This window comes from Capricornis sumatraensis, chromosome 2, assembly GCF_032405125.1.
Source record: "Capricornis sumatraensis isolate serow.1 chromosome 2, serow.2, whole genome shotgun sequence".
Lineage (NCBI taxonomy): Eukaryota > Metazoa > Chordata > Mammalia > Artiodactyla > Bovidae > Capricornis > Capricornis sumatraensis.
The window spans coordinates 199543658-199562402 of record NC_091070.1 but is presented as its reverse complement, the minus strand read 5'-3'; the positions used below and the strand labels follow the sequence as shown (position 1 = coordinate 199562402).

Sequence of the window (18745 nt, the reverse complement as noted above, 5' to 3'; positions counted from 1 at the left end):
TCTGCCTGTACCTGAATAGTCTAATATCTTTAATGATTTTAAATCCATGATCTCAAAAACCAAATGGCTCTTAATACTTCCCAGAAGTCCTATTGATTAGTTTTCTTTAGAAAAACACATTTTCCACTATCAAAGATGTCTATTTCATACCTTTTCTCTCCTCAGATATCCAAGTCCCTTCCCCTTCCTCTCAGGTAATATTGCTCTTTCATTACAAGAAAAAGAAAGTTATCAGACAGGAACCCTTCCTACCTTCAAATCTTCCTGCAACTCTACTCTTCTTGTTATTCCTGTTACAAATGAACATCTTCCTATCTAGGACTTTTAAGTCATCTAAGGTCCACCAGGTGTCTTAGATGTGTCCAAGTCCTTTGGACTTGCTCATCTGATTTTTCTTCTCAAGGGGTTACCTCTCTTTCTTTCAAATCATTCCTAGCCCCTTAAGTATGAGCTCGAGTATAGCATTGACCAGTAGAACTTTTTGTGATGACAGGGTTGGTACGTATGCTGTTCAATATAATTTCCACTAAACAAACACATGTGATTACTGAGCTGTTAAAATGTTGTTATTATAACTGAAGAACTGAACTTTTAATTATTTTTAATGTAATTAATTTAAATAGCCATATGTGGCTAAGGGGTACCATATTAGACAGCATGGCTCCTATCGCTCATCCTAAATAAACTTTGTCTTGACCCTTATTTTCTCTATTATTTTCATTTACTCATCTCCTATTCACTCCATTTTCAATCAGGCTTCAAATTAGATATAATGTATGATTTGCTTTGGGCAGAACTCTTTGTAAGTCCCCCTGTTGCCAAATGCAGTTTTATCTGTACTCATTTGTGTTTAACACAATGTTGACTACTACACCACCACAATCCCAGCCCAAACACTCTCTTTGCTGAACAACGTATTCTGGTTTTCTTCTTACCTTTCTGGTTCTGCCTTCTTGGGTTCCTCCTCCTCTCTCCAACATTTAAAGGTCTATTCACTAAGACTCATTCATTGAACTCTTTTTCTTCTCGAAAATTTTTCCTAATGCAAGGGGCAGGGAAATGGAGTTATAGTTAGAAGGACTTCCCACTGCAATTAGAATATAATTCAAACTCCTTTCCTTAACCAAAGGGCCTGACTGACCGGTCATCAGCCAAACTCTTTCACCTTTCATTCCCTCCCTGTTTCACGTAGCATTGATCTTATGGGCCTTTCAACTGCTCTCACAGTTGAAAGTCTTAGGGGTTTTGCAAAAACTTGCCTTTTTTCTCTTTGTGGGACACTCTATCTCAGTGTTTAGCTAGCTTTGCTCATTCCTATCCTTACGTCTTGGCTTATATATCTCTTCAGAAGTCTAACTACCATAGCCAAATTACATTCGTCTCTTGTTATTCCTCCGTTTGGTTCCTTCAAAGCCAATATTGCTATTTGCATTTATTTACTCGTGTTAATTTGTTCAGGTCGGCTGCCTACCCTCTGGAATTTAAACTTGCGAGCAGATACAATGGATCGTGCTCTCTCGTAGGCCATGTGCCAGGCGCCAGCACAGGCCCTACACTAGCTAGCTGGCTCAACACCCGCGGACAGAACGAATGAATGAGCCCTCAGAGGGACGGGGAGGACTCGGGCGCGGCCGACGAAAGAGCAGCGGAAGCCCCGCCTCTTCCGGCCGCAGGGCGGACGCTTCGGCAGCCACGGCGGCGGGGCCGCGGCGGGCGCCGGCTCGGCCCGCCCTCTTCTCCGCGCCCCGCCCCGCGCCAACGCCGGCCCGGCTGCTGTCAGCTCTCTCAGCGTCCGACCCAGCCGCGGTGCATGCTTAGCCGCTGCGGCCGCCGGCTGCTGCACGTCCTAGGCCTTAGCTTTCCGCTGCTGACCGGCCGGCCACTTTTCCTCTTGCCGCATCGCTTCATGAAGCCGCAGGTCGTGTTCGTTCTCGGCGGTCCCGGCGCCGGAAAGGGGACTCAGTGCGCCCGCATCGTTGAGGTGAGGCCCGGGCAGGCGGCTGGCTCCCTGGGCTTGACTGGACACTAGGCTGGCCCGTCCTGCCGCGCGCGGCTGTCCGCGCCCCCCACCCCACCCCACCCCCGAACCGCGGACTACGAGTCCCGGCGGCCGGTGCACCGCGGTTTTGGTGGTGGTCTAGGGTCCGCCGGCGCGCTGCATGTCGGGACTGGTAGTCCACGTCCGCCCGCCCCGGGGGCGCCCAGAAAGGAAGGGGATCGCTTGGGGTTGCTTTGTTCCTGCACCCCTGTTCCCTTACATTTTGGGGGCCAAGTTCGTCTCGAGAGTCGGCTGGGAGAGGGATCCCGGGAGGGTCCGCTTCCGTGGACCCCGAGCACGTAAAAGGTCAGAGTACCACTGGTTGTGGGGCGAGTGGCGGCTGTGTCAATTTGGGTTAGAGGTCGGGGTGTGCCCACAGCTACCTCAGGAGAGACCGGTTTTTTCAGCCCTCCCCTTCCCACAGGCCCTCTGAACTCTAAACAGGTAACTAAACTGGTCTTTCCTCTAGAAAGGAGCCCCGGGCGACAGGGCTTTAGGTGTTCTGGGATCTGCTGATTGCTTTTTCTGAACCCTTTATGGTTAGTACCCAGCCCTAAAGCCCAACCCGCTTTCGTGAGGTTGGAAAAGCGTGGAGTATGAGATGAAACTTCAACCCTTGGCCCGGCTGCCAACTCACGCCTAGCCTGTTGGCCAGGTCACTTCCTCTCTCCGAGTCTCCGTTGTCCCCACTAGAATAGTAGAGGCTGTGCACGCAGATTTAAACTCAATATGAAATGCCTCCCAACTCTAAAATGGTGTTATTCTCCCCTCCCCCACAAAGTGTGATAAGGTTACCGGTTCAATTCCGTTAACAATTTTCGAATAAAGTGATTAGCTGCAGTGTGGGTTAAAGACTTACTGGAGTATCCGGGGAATGTTTGGGAGAGGAGGAAGACAAGAGATACCTAGAAACAGGAGAGGGACCAGTCGTGCTGTAAAACACCAGAGAATTCTTGTGAAACTCAGACCAAAAAGATTTTGACCCAGAACTTCTAAAATTATTCCCTCCTCTGTTCCAGGATATCGCTTTTATTCAGTTCGGTTCAGTTGCTCAGTCGTGTCCACGGACTGCAGCACGCGGGCCTTCCCTGTCCATCACCAACTGCCCGAGCTTGCTCAAACTCATGACTTTTAGGAGCTTTGGGATTTTACTCCTCTCTCAGGTTCATACAGCCCACTCCTGTACTATATTTTATTCTCTAAAGAGCATCCAGAAATAGTCGGATGGTAACATAAATATCTTCATTATGTGTTTTATAGCTGTATTGATAATTGTTGATCAGTTGTAGGAATATAAGTGGAACTAAATCAACCAAGAAATAGATAAAAAAAATTTTTTCTGCTTATTTTTGTTGGTTCTTTTCACTTTTTAAAAGACATGACAATTTATTTCAAGTTTTTGTTGTATGTATGAAATAACTGACATGTAAATGGCATGATAGGGGAAGGAGAAAAGACTTTACTTTTGTTTGTTTTTGTTTTAATTTTTACTGGAGTATAGTTGATTTACAGTGTCGTGACAGTTTCAGGTGTAGAGCAAAGTGAATCAGTTTTACATGAAGGACTGATGCTGAAGCTGGAACTCCAATATTTTGGCCAACTGATGTGAAGAACCGACTCACTGGGAAAGACCTTGATGCTGGGAAAGATTGAAGGCAGGAAAAGGGGACGACAGAGGATGAGATGGTTGGATGGCATCACCGACACGATGGTCATGAGTTTGAATAGGCTCCGGAAGTTGGTGATGGACAGGGAGGCCTGGCATGCTGCAGTCCTGGCATGCTGCAGTCCATGGGATGGCAAAGAGTCAGACACGACTGAGCAACTGAACTAATACATATATCCACCTATTTAAAGATTCTTTTCCCATACAGGTCATCACAGAGTATTGAGTAGAGTTTCCTGTAGTATACAGTAGGTCCCTGTTGGTTATCTGTTCTATAGACGTTAGTGTATAGCTCAGTTGCTCAGTCCTGTCTGACTCTTTGCGACCCCATGGACTGTAGCCCACCAGGCTCCTCTGTCCATGGGGATTCTCCAGGCAAGAATACTGGAGTGGGTTGCCATGCCCTTCTCCAGGAGACCTTCCCAACCCAGGTCTCCCCCATTGCAGGCTGATTCTTTACTGTCTGAGCCACCAGGGAAGCCCAAGAATACTGGAATGGATAGCCTATCTCTCCCTTCTCTAGGGAATCTTCCCGAACCAAGAATCGAACCAGGGTCTTCTGCATTGTAAGTAGATTCTTTACCAGCTGAGCTACCAGGGAAGCATTCTATACACAGTAGTGTGTGTATGTCAATCCTAATATCTCAGTTTATCCCTCCCTCATTCCCTTCCCCATTGGTAAGTTTGTTTTCTATATCTGTGACTCTGTTTTGTACCAAATTTTTTAGATTTCACATGTAAGTGAAATCATATGCTTCTTGTTTTTCTCTGACTGACTTCACTCAGTATGACAGTTTCTAGGTCCATTCATGTTGTGGCAGATGGCACTGTTCCGTTCTTTACTATGGCAGGGCAATACTGCACTGTATATATCTCACATATTTTCATCCATTCCTTTGTCTGTGAATGGTTAGGTTACTTCCATATCCTGGTGATTGTAAATAGTGCTGCAGTAAACGCTGAGGTGCATGTGTTTCTGAATCATGGTTCTCTCCAGATATGCCCCGGAGTGGGATTGCTGGATCATATGGTAGCTTTATTTTTAGTTTTTTAAGGAGCTTCCATACTGTTCTCCATAGTGGCTGTACCAGATTACATTTCACCAACAATGAAGGAGGATTCCCTTTTCTCCACACCATCTCCAGCATTTATTGTTTGTAGATTTATTGATGATGGCCATTCTGACTGATGTGAGGTGACACCTCATTGTAGCTTGGATTTGCGTTTCTCTAACAATTTGTGATGATGTAGTGATGCCTTGTAGCCATCTGATGTTTTCTTTGGAGAAATGTCTGTTTAGATCTTCTACCCATTTTTTGATTGGAATTTTTGGGTTTTTTTGATACTGAGCTGCACGAGCTATTTGTATATTTAGGAGATTAATCCCTTGTTACTTTGTTTGCAAATATTTTCTCAAATTCTGATGAGCCATTTACTAGAATCAAACAAATGTAGGTTCAGACCATAACCCTAACTATTCCATTTACTCTCACTTTAGTCCCAGAGAAATTGTTACTTTTAGCTTGTTTCCTCTGTAAAAAGGGAGAAGTAATACCTATCTGGTGTGGCATTTGTGAATATAAAATGAGATAAAATATCTGGTATAAATAGATGCAGATAATTTTTTCCCTCTATTTTAGAGTTCCTGCTCTTAATTTATGAGACTGGTTATTTTTACTTCGAAGTACACTGTAGTATTACTTTTAAAAATTGGTTTATGATTGATGTATTTGAAAGCATTTAAGTATTTTGTTTCTGACTCATTATGTGACTTTAAGTGTCCACACCCAAGCTAATGATATCCATGTTACTCCACTGGATTAAACATTATCTCTACATTCTGTAACTAGTATTTATTCTTGACTTTGATAATGGCTGGCAAGATTTTAAACCTGTTAAGAATTAGAAGATTTCCGTGATGAAATATGTTCTATAATATATTATCCTATTCTTTAAAATTTCAACAATTATATGAACTTAAACTCTTTTAAACTGTTACTTTTTATTCCAAATAGTTTATAATTTAGTAATTGCAGATTAAACAGTGGAATGTCTATGGTCAGTCAAGTCAGAGGTTTTTTGGTTTTGTTTTTTCTTTTGTGAGTCTATTGCATTTTGACTCAATGCTTTATTATACAGGCAAATGTAAGCTGAATCCCAAACAGTGTAATTTTTGGAACTAATTGTTTTTCTGTAGGGAAAAAGTTATATAATAAAGGTTGAAGACCCCAACTATCATGCCATTGCTAATTCAGCTCACAGGGTACCTGAAATGTGGCTGAAATAGAATTATTCCTTTGGGAAAATTAAATTAATTTCCAACTCAGGCCACCAGAAGTACTTCTTTGGGCCCTGGCCACAGAACCTGAGACTGTCTGGCTCTCTAATGTCCTGGGACTTTGGAATTGTGGTTGTGTCACAGTTGTGACACAGTTGTGGTTGTTTTTCTGGCTGTGAATTCTGCCTCTGCTTCTTGCTCACCCAGACCTTGAGGAAGAAAAGGCAAATCTGATACAGTATCTTCTGAAAGTGTTGTGAACTGAGAAGGAAAGATTGGAAGGAGGCTTTGAGGTTAAATTTTGCCTATTTATTTGAACTGATCTTTTTCAGTTTTATTTTATAACTAATTGTTTCAAGTCTGTTTTCTCATCCTCATTTTGTTTATGAAGATTAATCATTTCCTAAATCAGTGCAATCAAGACTCAGGTTCTCAGAGTGGAGTTATTATTATTGTGACTAAAGGGGACAACAGAGGATGAGATTCTTGGATAGCATAACCGACTCAATGGACATGAGTTTGAGCAAACTCCCGAAGATGGTGAAGCACAGGGAAGCCTGGTGTGTGGCAGTCCATGGGGTCACAGAGATTGGGACATGACTTAAAGACCGAACAACAACAACAAAAATCTGATGTTAGGATACCATGTCATTTTTTAATTTTTTAAATTAAGCTTTGTTTGTATTGTTTTGGCCCAAGAAAAATCATGATGCTATAACCTAAACTTGTCTAAAAACCGTAACCACAATTTTGCATCTGTTAGCTAAGATGTTTAAATCTACTGTCTTTTAAGGATGGTGAACATTTTGGTTAAATGAACAAATTATGCTAAAGCTTATATTCATGTCAAATTCCTTTTTGAAGCACACCAAAAGCATTTTTATCATGTTCTGTGTTACAATTTCCTCCAGGACCTCTATGAGTAGTTTATATTTTGTATTCTACATGCTGATCAGTTCAGTCGCTCAGTCGTGTCTGACTCTTTGCGACCCCATGGACTGCAGCACGCCAGGCCTCCCTGTCTATCACCCACTCCCAGAGTTTACTCAAACTCATGTCCATTGAGTCGGTGATGCCATCCAACCATCTCATCCTCTGTCGTCCACTTCTCCTCCTGCCTTCAGTCTTTCTCAGCATCAAGGTCTTTTCCAGTGAGTCAGTTCTTTACATCAGGTGGCCAAAGTATAGGAGCTTCAGCTTCAACATCAGTCCTTCCAATGAATATTCAAGGTTGATTTCCAGGATTGACTGGCTTAATCTCCTTGCTTTCCAGGGGACTCTCAAGAATCTTTTTTCCAACACAATTCGAAAGCATCAATTCTTCGGCGCTCAGCTTTCCTTACGGTCCAGCATCTCACATCACATATGTATGTGACTACTGGAAAAACCATAGCTTTGACTATATGGACTTTTGTTGGCAAAATAATGTGTCTGCTTTTTAATATGCTGTCTAGGTTTGTCATAGCTTTTCTTCCAAGGAGCAAGTGTCTTAATTTCATGGCTGCAGTCACCACCTGCAGTGATTTTGGAGCCCAAGAAAAGAAAAGTCTGACACTGTTTCCATTGTTTCCTGCTGTACTTAGAAAGTTTTGGGTGATACTGACTTTAAGTATGCATTATAGAAATCAGAAACTCTATTTTATTTATCTTTTTGTCTCTAGTGTTGAACATTGTGCCTGGTACATAATAGATGCTTAGTAAGTGTGCTTTGAATGAACAGTTATATAGCACACCAGTTTGTCTTGAAGATGTAAAAAATTTAAAACTCAGTCCCCAGGGGGCGCCCAAGTAGCAGTGCTTCCAGTTTCAGGACCCTAAGTGTTTGATTGAAACCTCTTTCTCTGATTTCTCATGTAACACTTCAGTTTACTCTCAGTGAGAAAATGGTATAGTTGTAAGAATCTGACGAGCATTCTAAAATTTTCAAACTCCTGATTACAAATCCCCAAAGCAAACCATCACTCATTAAGGAAACTAGGAAGATCCACTGGACAACTAGATTTTAAGTTGGTTTATTTAAAGTAAAGTTTAAATCACCTCTGGAGAGTCCATAGAATCCTCAACTCTCCCAGATCAGTGTCATCTCATTAAAGGTAATTGTAATGTGGAGTTTCTGTTGTCCTTAAGAATTTGGAGAAGGGAGAGTATGTTCAGATTATTTACTGTTCTTACTTTTGAAAACTTTTTTTTTCTTTCTGTTTTAAGTTACAATTGTAATACATAGTTGTTACAGTTGTAATACATAGTTGTTGATGACTCTAACCTGAGGTCACCAGTGTTAACTGTCTGGTATTAACTCTTTCTCAATATTTTACAAATAAAAGTGCATATGTTTACCTTTTTTGCCTCCAAGTGGGATTATTCTATTTTTTATGGAATGTGTCATGGCTCTCCTCGTAGGTCTCTACACATAGACTTAACTCATTTTTATCAGTAGCTACAGAACAGTCCGTAGTATGGATGTTACGGTAGCATAGTTGTACCATTCCCCCACTATTGCTAGACATTTGGCATACTTTTCAGGAATTAGTTTGCTGTTGCAAACAGTGCTTCAGTAAACTTCCTTGTAAATATAATATTGCATATGGATGCTTTTATTTTTGCAAGCAAGATTCCTAAAAGTAGGATTGCTAAGTCAGAAGATAATTGCATTTTAATTTTAATTGATAATAGTTTGATTACTTTTCAAAAACATTGTACTTAATTACATTTCTACAGCGCTGTATGATTTTTTTTTTTTACTAGCACTGGATAGTTATCAGTCATTTTAATTTTTGCACATTTGTTAATCTCTTCCTCACCTCAGAGTTTTCCTGAATAACTCATTTTTTTCTCAAGAAGTCCATTAAGGTGAAAGGCATAATTAGACTTAAAAAAAATTTCCCTGTACTTGTTATTTATTCAGAAAACAGTCTTTGCTAGCTGGGCACTATGATAGTTGCTAAGGTGAATAAGGCATGGACCCTGCTGTCAAAAGTTTACAATGAGCTGGGAGATATGAAAGTTAAACAGTGACTACTGCAGGAAAAGAGTGGTAAATCCTATGATGGAAAGAAACCAAATAGACCGTTTAGATAAGGGACATTTAAATTACAGTTCATTTGGTCAGGGAAAGCTTCCTGGGGGGCAGTGAATATGTATGAGCTGACTTTTGAAGGACAGCAGGAAAGAAGCAGCCAGGAGATGTGTTGTGGTGGAGAACACTTAAAGCAGAGTTACCCTTGCACAGAGGAGTTGGAGCTTTCAATTCTGAGAAAAGCCTAAGGAGAGTAAATTGATGCAAGTGAGACTGTCCCAGAAAACACTTCCTAAACTCGAACTATTTGCTCTGTGTTGGGAGATACCAACCTCTAGGGGCTCTTAATTTAAGAGTGAAGATGGACACGTACTTAATATAATTTCATGAGAAAGGCTATGAAATATTTTTGCGAATATTAAAGTTTAACAGATTGTTTTAAAATTGTTTATTGGGAGTTCCCTGGTGACCTAATGGTTAGGATTCTGGACTTTCCACTGCTGTAGCCTGGTTTCAGTCTCTGGCCAGGGAACTGAGATCCCTCAAGCCATGCAGTGTGGCCAAAAACAAAACAAACGAGAAATGATTTGTCTTTTAGTTTTGCCTCCCAAACTAGATTGTAACGTCTTCAAGGATAGGGACCCTGTCTTTTGCTGTTGCTCATTCTACTGCATGGTGTTTGAAAAGCCTACTTATTCTTCAGTTCTTAGCGTAATACGAAGATTCCCAAACATTCACAGTTCATAGTGTCCTTCGTGTCTCCGTACTTTTTTTCACAAACACCTTAGTTCAAAATAAATATATTTATTAAGTAATTATATTAATTAATTATATTTATCTAGTAATTAGATCCAAACAATGCTTAAGTATTTTCTAACAATCTAGTAGCTATTTAAAGAAAAAGTACATATAAGCTAAAAGGAAAAAGTAGCAGCTTTATTTCATTGTCAAATCACTTACTGATGGGATGTAAATGCCTGTTAGGCACTGCCCAGTTTCTCATACCTTGGAATCAGATTGGCCACTTCCATCCTCATTTCCTTTTCCACTTCAGTTTTTATGTGGTACTTATTTTTATTACAGCAGCTGCCCACCAAAAAGTCAGCATCACAAAGATGTGTCTTCAAAAAGAATATGCATGATCTAAGGTTGAAATTGTGAGCTACCCTGAGGTAATAGTTCATGGTATCTAATAGATGTTCAGTATTTGCTCTATTTCCCTTAAAAATGTAGATCCAGGGCACTCTTGTGAATTCGCTACAGTCCTCCAGGGCACTGTGGCATACAGTTTGGGAACCTTGAGCTAAAAATGACTTCCTCAGTGAAACTAGCCCTCACATTTTTAGACTAGGTCAGATTTCTCAATTATGTGCTCTATCAGTTATAATTCTTTCATCCTTTGTGATAGTTACCAGTTTTTAATTATGTTGTCCTTTATAACATACATCAGTTTGCAGACCACCTTTAACTTTATTGGATTGTCTCCTCCATTATACCATAAGCTCCATAAAGATGAGAGCCTTAAGATTTCTAAATTTACTCTCACATCTTTAGTGTATAGTACAATGTCTGGCATAAATTGATGCTCAATAAACATTTGTTAAGTAGATTTTGAAGCCAGTCATAAAAGATTTTTGCCATTTTGTAAGTTACTGAAATTTTTGGCTCTTTGGTTTTCTCCTCTGGACATTTGTGATACTAATCTACTCTATAGGGTGATTATGAGGATTAACCAAGAGAATCCACGTAGTAAAATGTCTGGCACAGTGCCTACTTTGTATTAGTCACTTATCATAACGTGGGCATCTCTCTCCTTTCCTATTCTGTGCTTGCCTATCCATAGTCAATGAAGGAAATGTCTTGAGCAGTGTAAGTAGCTACACTTTGGTTGGCATTCTTAGTTGTTAGACTGAAGAAAGATGGATTTGAAAGGGCATGAACAAACGTCCAACTGCCATCCTAGTGTGTTGTCTACTAGGCAGGATGTAGAGTTCAGACTTGAGGTTAGACTGTCCAGGTGTGAGTCTTTATCATAACACATGCCGTGTGTGAGATCTTAGCAAAGGTTTAGTTTCTGTGCCTCAATGTCCTCATTTGTAAAATGGGAATGATAATAATATATACTATTACCTCAGAATGGTTTGTGAGGAGTATATGAGCTAATGTATATGAAGTACTTAGAGCAGTGCCTGGTACATGGTAAGTCCTTTATAAATATGTTTATTATTCTCATCATCATTTTACTGTCCCTGTTAATTTTACCTGCTCTTCTGCCACCCCTACTACTTCAACCTTCTTTTGATTGCTTAAGGTTTTTTTCCCTCGTGATTTATTCCTTCCTACTTTGGAAGCTATACAATCTCTTTTTAGTGGTTACACTAGAAATTTTAAGCACACATATTATTTAACTTAAGTCTAATATTAATATTTTTACTATTCTCTAAACAGTATACCTTAGGACACTTGACTATTTTCTATCTTTTTCTGTTTTCTCTTTTTTTTTAGGATTTTAATTCTATATTGACTTTTTTTTAATCCCTACAAATGACCTGTTAATGTTTTATACAAATGTTTGTTTGGAATAATATGCATAATTATAATAAATTGTTATAATAAAAAATACATACCACTTTCTGTATTAACCATTTATTTTTGCACCTCAGACCTTCTTACTGAGATCATTTTCTTTCTTGAAGTATATCCTTTAGAAGTTTCTTTAATCAGTATAGGCTTGTGGTTAGGAAATTTTGCTGTTTTCTCTGCATGGTAGGTTCTTCTTTCCTAGGTCAAGCACCGAGGGTACCATGGTTCAGAGGTCCTGACTTTATGTGGAATTCATTGATCTGACCTCCAGTCCTGCATAGGCTCAGCCTTTGTCTCTTCTCCCTTCTTTGTGGCCTATTAAATCCTAGGCTCCAGCCACTTGTGGTTTGGGGATGGGGATGTCCCCAGGGCAGCCACAAATCCAGCACTCTCTAATTTGTCTGGACTTGTGCTTTCTTGATTTATATAAAGTTGAATTAGTCTTTTAATTTTTGGCAAGCTCAGTCATGCTTTGAAAGGTAATAATAGTAAAATTAAATGTTAATAACTACATGAGTGTGCTGTGCTCGGAGGGATTCTGAATGAATATTCCAGCCCCATCAAAATTAGACACCTCTACCTAAGTCTGCCCTAGCTCAGAATACCTCTTTAGTTCTGGTTCTTCCAGGTATCCTTAATCCCACTGAAATCTACTTCATTTACATCCTTCTGGTTAATGTTTTTAGTGACGGTAGTCGGTTAAACACCACATTCTAGTTAAGATGCTAATAGGAGAGGACTGCAATCTGAAAGCTCTCCGAAAGTCACAAAGGAATACAGTATTTTTTTTCTTTTTTTAGGATTATAGTATTTGTAACGGTGTCATTCTGAATTGAAGTTCAGAGCATTTTGGAGAAACCTCTCTTGTAGTGAGACTTTTAGACCAGATAAGAGAAAAAGGGTGGAAGCAGGGGTTATTGTTCAGTCTCTAGGTCATGTCCTACTCTTTGCAACCCCATGGACTGCAGCACTAGGCTTCCCTGTCCTTCACTATCTCCCTGAGTTTGCTCAAACTCACGTCCATTGAGTCAGTGACGTCATCCAGCCATCTCATCCTCTGTCACCCCCTTCTCCTCTTGCCTTCAGTTTTTCCCAGCATCAGGGTCTTTTCCAATGAGTTGGCCCTTCACATCAGGTGGCCAAAGTATTAGAGCTTCAGCTTCGGCATCAGTTCTTCCAATGAATATGCAGGGTCGATTTCCTTTAAGATTCACTGATTTGATCTTCTTGCAGTCCAGCAGACTCTCAAGAGTCTTCTCCAACACCACAGTTTGAAAGCATCATTTCTTCAGCGTTCAGCCTTCCTTATGGTCCAACTCCTACATCCTTACATGACTACTAGAGAAACCATAGCAGGGAGCAGGGGATGACTGTCTTATTCTTTGTGTCATGTTAACTTGATCACACTGACTCTTCTTAGCTTTAAAGCCCAGTTACCATATGAAAATGTATTCACTCTAACATTTCAGTTAAGAACATATTTACAGACTAAACATGTGATAAGAGCATTTAGAATTTAATAGAGAACAGGTGTGACTGGACATACTGTTTGCTGACAGTTTGCTGCTGCTTGTTGAACTTTGGTAAAGGAAGAAGCCCCAGTTAGTATGTTCCATTCTCAGAAACTTGGAGGGACTGGGCCCCCCAAAAATACAGGGTTCCATGCTTGGTTTCCATCAGCCATCTCCAGAAGTCCAGTAAGTTGGTTCTATTCATCATTAAGGTATAAACAAGCAATTAAATATGCTCAGTTTGGGACTACACAAAAAGACTCCTTCCTTGCTCATTTTTTGTTTGGAACTTCCATGATGTATTAGTCGTTGGTGTTTGTCCCTGGAAAGTTCTGTGTATTTAATTTGGCCTGTAGGACTTACCTTTATAATTAAGTATAGTTTAGGTAGATATTGATAATAACATGAATTTCTTCTTCTTGGTGTCTACTGGGAGTAAAGAGAGCCCAGATATTATGTAATTGGGAATTGACTTGATGGCTAATTTAGTTTTTTATTTTTGAAATAATTTTCATTTATTTATTTTTGGCTATTCTGGGTCTTCATTGCTTTGCATGTACTTTCTCTAGTTGTGGTGAGCCGGGACTACTCTTCACTGCAGAGCACAGGCTCTAGGCATGGATTTCAGTGATTGCAGCTCCCAGGCTCTAGAGCTCAGTGGTTGTGGCACACAGGCTCAGTTGCTCCAGAGCATGTGAAGTCTTCCTGGACCAGGGATCCAACCCATTTCCCCTGCCTTGGTAGGCAGATTCTTATCCACTGTGTTACTAGGGAAGTCCTAATTTAGGTTTTTAAATTGGAAATTTTTATTTGCTACTTATTGAATGATTATTGGATGAGGCAAGTGGAAATGGTGTCAAGAGTGGGAAAAGGCAAGAATGAAGCAAATGAAGCAAGGATGGTCAGAGTCTGGCTGAGTGGTGGGTCAGATATGCCTGACTCTGTGTGTGGATAAAGTTCCTGATCTCATTTCCCTGCTAGGATACAACAAAATGATAAAGTCCACAACTTGGAAGTCTCCGTTTTAGTTTCCACTAGCAGATTCTGCATAGAAGGCAACGGCAACCCACTCCAGTACTCTTGCCTGGAAAATCCCATGGGCGGAGGAGCCTGGTAGGCTGCAGTCCATGGGGTCGCAAAGAGTCGGACATGACTGAGCGACTTCACTTTCACTTTTCACTTTCATGCATTGGAGAAGGAAATGGCAACCTACTTGCCTGGAGAATCCCAGGGACGGGGGAGCCTGGTGGGCTGCCGTCTCTGGGGTTGCACAGAGTCGGACACGACTGAAGCGACTTAGCAGCAGCAGCAGCAGATTCTGACATGCAAAGGCCACAGTAGCTTGATGGCAAGATTCTGTCTCCTTGTCTGTTACCTAGGAATTACCTCAGAGGTCCACTGTGGCGTAATAGTCACTGAAAGTCACACGACCTGGGTTCAAGTGCCAGTTTCCGCTAATTAGCAAGTCAGCTTATCTCAGTTTCTCCTTTTGTAAAATGAAGAGTTTGAAAGTAGATGGTCTGGACGGCCAGCCCTAAAACAGATCTGTATACCGAGACTTCAGTGTTAGGTAGTAGTCCTGTAATCCTTTGTAGTCACATTCAGGAGATATATTATTCAGTCACTATGAATAGGTATGTATTCTTTGCCATTGTATGCTATATGAATGGGAGCACAAGGAATTGTACTTAATAAATTCCCACTGAATTTCATATTTACATAGAACTTCAGAATGGTAACAGAGTATGTGTAAAGGTGAGGAAAGGAATAGCTTTTTGAAATGGAACAATTGTGTATGTATGAATTTTTTTAATTAAAAATATTTAAGAAATGGGATGTTGAGCCAACTTTCTTACAATATAGCATAGTATTAGAAAGAATGTAGACTTTGAAATCAAACGTTGGCTCAAATCAGTCTGACGCTTATGGCCATATTGCTTAACTTTTCTGATTCTGTGTCTTCATTTGTAAAGTGATGATAATAATGCCAGCTTCACTGGGTTGTTATAGAGATGAAATCCCATAATGCTTCTACTGTGTTCAGCACAGTACATGGCCCTCAGTAAAATGTGTAAAGAGTAACATTATTTTAGAAAGGGCCTATGGTAAAGAGATCAAAGAGTAATTTAGATTAAAGTAGTTTGAGGAAGCATTGTATTCCCATTGTTTACTATGGCGTAAGGAAATGATTACCCACACTAGTCAGTTTACAGATTTTTAAAAACTCAAGGTGGTGTTTTAGAGTCTACCAAATATGAAAGGTCTTTCTACTTAGAGAAAATATTTGGAGTTAGCTTAGATTTAAAAATCCTAGAATGGGAAAAGCTTATAGTATAAATGCTCTTTATATTCAAAATAGGTTACTCGATGCCAAATGGAGCGAATGACCTAATGATTGGGAGTCATAAGCTAAGCCTGTATATATACCTTAACCGTCCTCTTATTAACGATGCAAGTGCTTTTTCTTTTGGTTACTTTTTAATTATACAAATAGTACACATACATTATAGAAAAATTAGAAAATACAGATGAGTAAAACAACAGTGTAAAAATCACCAGTAATCTTACCACCCAGAAAAGACCACCATTAATGAATATTTTGGGACATATATTTCCAGAGATTTTTTTTAAGTAGGCTCATACTCTGGAAACCTGGTTTTTACTTATAATATCACAAGCATATTATCATGTTAATCAATGTACTTTTACCACATAATCTATATGATGATACCATATTCTGTAGATTACATACAATTATTTAATTAATTGGTTCTTTGTTTTAGAAATTTTGTTTCTGATTTTTCAGAAATCATATTCTATATGTTTTTTAAAAAATAACTTGGAAATATAATTTACATAACACACAACTCATGCACTTAAAGTGTACAGTTCAAAGGTTTTGATATGTTATTATGTTACTAATTTTTTTTTAATCGTGATAAAATATATCAAGGGCTTCCCTGCTGGCTCAGATGGTAAAGAATCTGCCTGCAATGCAGAAGACCTGGGTTCAGTCTCTGGGCTGGGAAGATTGCCCTGGAGGAGGGCATGGTAACCCACTTCAGTATTCTCGCCTGGAGAATCCCCATGGACAGTGGAGCCTGGCCGGGCTATAGTCCATGGGTTCGCAAAGAGTCAGACACGACTGAGCGACTAAGCACACACACAAAATATATCATGAAATTTGCTATTTCAACCACTTTAAGTGTGTAATTCAGTGGTATAAATTGTATTTATAATGTTGTGCAACCTTCACCACGATTTCTAAAACTTTCTCTTCACACCAAACAAAGACTCTACCTTTAGGCAATAATTTCCCATTCGTCCCTTCCCCCAGCTGCTAGTAACTTCTAGTCTAATTTTTGCCTCTGAATTTGCCTGTTTTCGGTACATTGTGTGAGTAGAATCATACAGTATTTGTTCCCCCGTGTTTTGTTTTTTTTTTTTTACAGCTTATTTCACTTAGTATAATGTTTTAAGTTTCAGCCATTCCTTTCTATGGCTGTATGGTGGTTCACTGTATGTGTATGTTACGTAGTGTTTATCCATTCATCTGTCGTTGGATGAGCGCTTGCTTCCACCTTTGCACTGTTTTGAGTCGTGCTGCAGTGAACATTGACGTACAAGCACCTGTTTCAGTCGTTTGGTTATATAGCTAGGAGGGGAATTGTTGGATCGTATAATTCTGTTTAATTTGTTTGAGGAACTGCCAAACTATTTTCCACAGCAGCTGTGCCATTTTACCTTCCTACCAATGATGTGTGGTTTCTTTATCTTCACCAACACTTATCATTTTATGTTTGTTTGATTGATTATCACCACTCCAGTAGGTGTACAGTGGTATCTTACTGTGGTTTTGACTTGCATTTCCCTAGTGACTTAATGCTGTGAGTATCTTTCATGTCTCACATGGCCTTTTTTTTTTTTTTAAATAGCCATCCGAAATGAAATTTCTGCAGTGACCACACAGGGAGAGGAAATTCACATGAATAGATTGCTTGAATCAAGGTGTAAGGAAAATAAATAAATAGCCATCCTAATGGGTGTGAATTGTTATCTCATTGTGGTTTTGATTTGCATTTCCCTGATGACTGATGATGTTGAGCAACTTTCCCATACTTATTGGCCATTTCTATATCTTCTTTGGAGAAATGTCTGTTTGGATCATTTGTCCTTTTTCTTCCCTGCAGAATATTGCATTTTAAAAACTGTCTTTTGTAACTTTTAAAGCTGGGTGGTTTTTATTACTAAATTGTAAAGTTTTAAAAATATTTTTTGGTATAAGTCCCTTATCCAGATATATTATTTGTAAATGTTTTTTTCTATCCTGTGGGTCATATTTTCATTTTTGTGGGAGTGCCTTTGAAAGCACAGAAATTTTAGTTTTGATGAAGTCTGATATCTTGCACTTTAGGACATACAGTATGCTTTCTATTGCCTGTGATGCAGAGATTAAAAGATTGATAATGAGGCCAAAACTGTAAAAGAGGAATAATTGGTGAGCGTTTGTATTGTGCCTGAGACTGAGAGTTGAGGGTGGAAGAGAGAGGGGATAGTGTAGGCAGAAAGGAAGAGTGGGAGTAATAGATTTGTGTTACTTCCTTGACTGATTCCAGGGTATAACTGGGTCTAAGCTCAGTTGGTAAAGAATCCGCCTGCAATGCCAAAGACCCCTGCATTCAATTCCTGGGTTGGGAAGATCCGCCGGAGAAGGGATAGGCTACCCACTCCAGTATTCTTGGGCTTCCCTTGTGGCTCAGCTGGTAAAGAATCCGCCTGCAATGTGGGAAACCTGGGTTCCATCCCTGGGCTGGGAAGATCCCCTGGAGAAGGGAAAGGCAGGCTACAGTTCATGGGGTCATAAGAGTCGGACACAACTTAGTGACTAAACCACTACCCACTCTAGTATTCTGGCCTGAGAATTCCATGGACTGTATAGTCCATGGGGTCTCAAAGAGTCAGACACAACTGAGCAACTTTCACCAAGTCAGACTAGAGAGGTGAGAGAGGTTGTCCATTTTGCAAAATGGTTTCCAGCATTCTTCCTCTTGTGTAGTTATGGCAGGGAAGAAAGTTTTCTATAAAAATTACCCATAAACTTATCACTTATTAGGACATTTCCTGCATGTGAAAAAGTCAGATTCTCATCAAGAAACAAGAATCCCTTATATTCTGTTCTGCATTATATAAATGTGTATAGTTGTCTGTTCAGTTCAGCTCAGTCGCTCAGTCGTGTCCGACTCTTTGCGACCCCATGAATCACAGCACACCAGGCCTCCCTGTCCATCACCAGCTCCCGGAGTTCACTCAGACTCACCTCCATTGAGGCGGTGATGCCATCCAACCATCTCATCCTCTGTTGTCCCCTTCTTCTCCTGCCCCCAATCCCTCCCAGCATCAGAGTCTTTTCCAGTGAGTCAACCCTTCGCATGAGGTGGCCGAAGTATTGAAGTTTCAGCTTCAGCATCAGTCCTTCCAAAAAACACCCAGGACTAATCTCCTTCAGAATGGACTAGTTGGATCTCCTTGCAGTCCAAGGGACTCTCAAGAGTCTTCTCCAACACCACAGTTCAAAAGCATCAATTCTTTGGCACTCAGCTTTCTTCACAGTCCAACTCTCACATCCATACATGACCACTGGAAAAACCATAGC

General features: G+C 40.2%; 1 protein-coding gene across 2 annotated transcripts in view; it reads left to right on the top strand.

Annotated features, from left to right (window-relative positions):
• Positions 1-1759: 1759 nt before the first annotated feature.
• The window catches only part of CMPK1 (cytidine/uridine monophosphate kinase 1), a 35929-nt gene continuing 18943 nt past the window's right edge, over positions 1760-18745 (top strand). For both annotated transcript variants that reach the window (XM_068965158.1, XM_068965157.1), the window contains exon 1: positions 1760-1981. In XM_068965158.1, the coding sequence (XP_068821259.1) occupies positions 1811-1981 (171 nt within the window). In that variant the 5' untranslated portion in view covers positions 1760-1810. The remainder of the gene's footprint in view (positions 1982-18745) is intronic.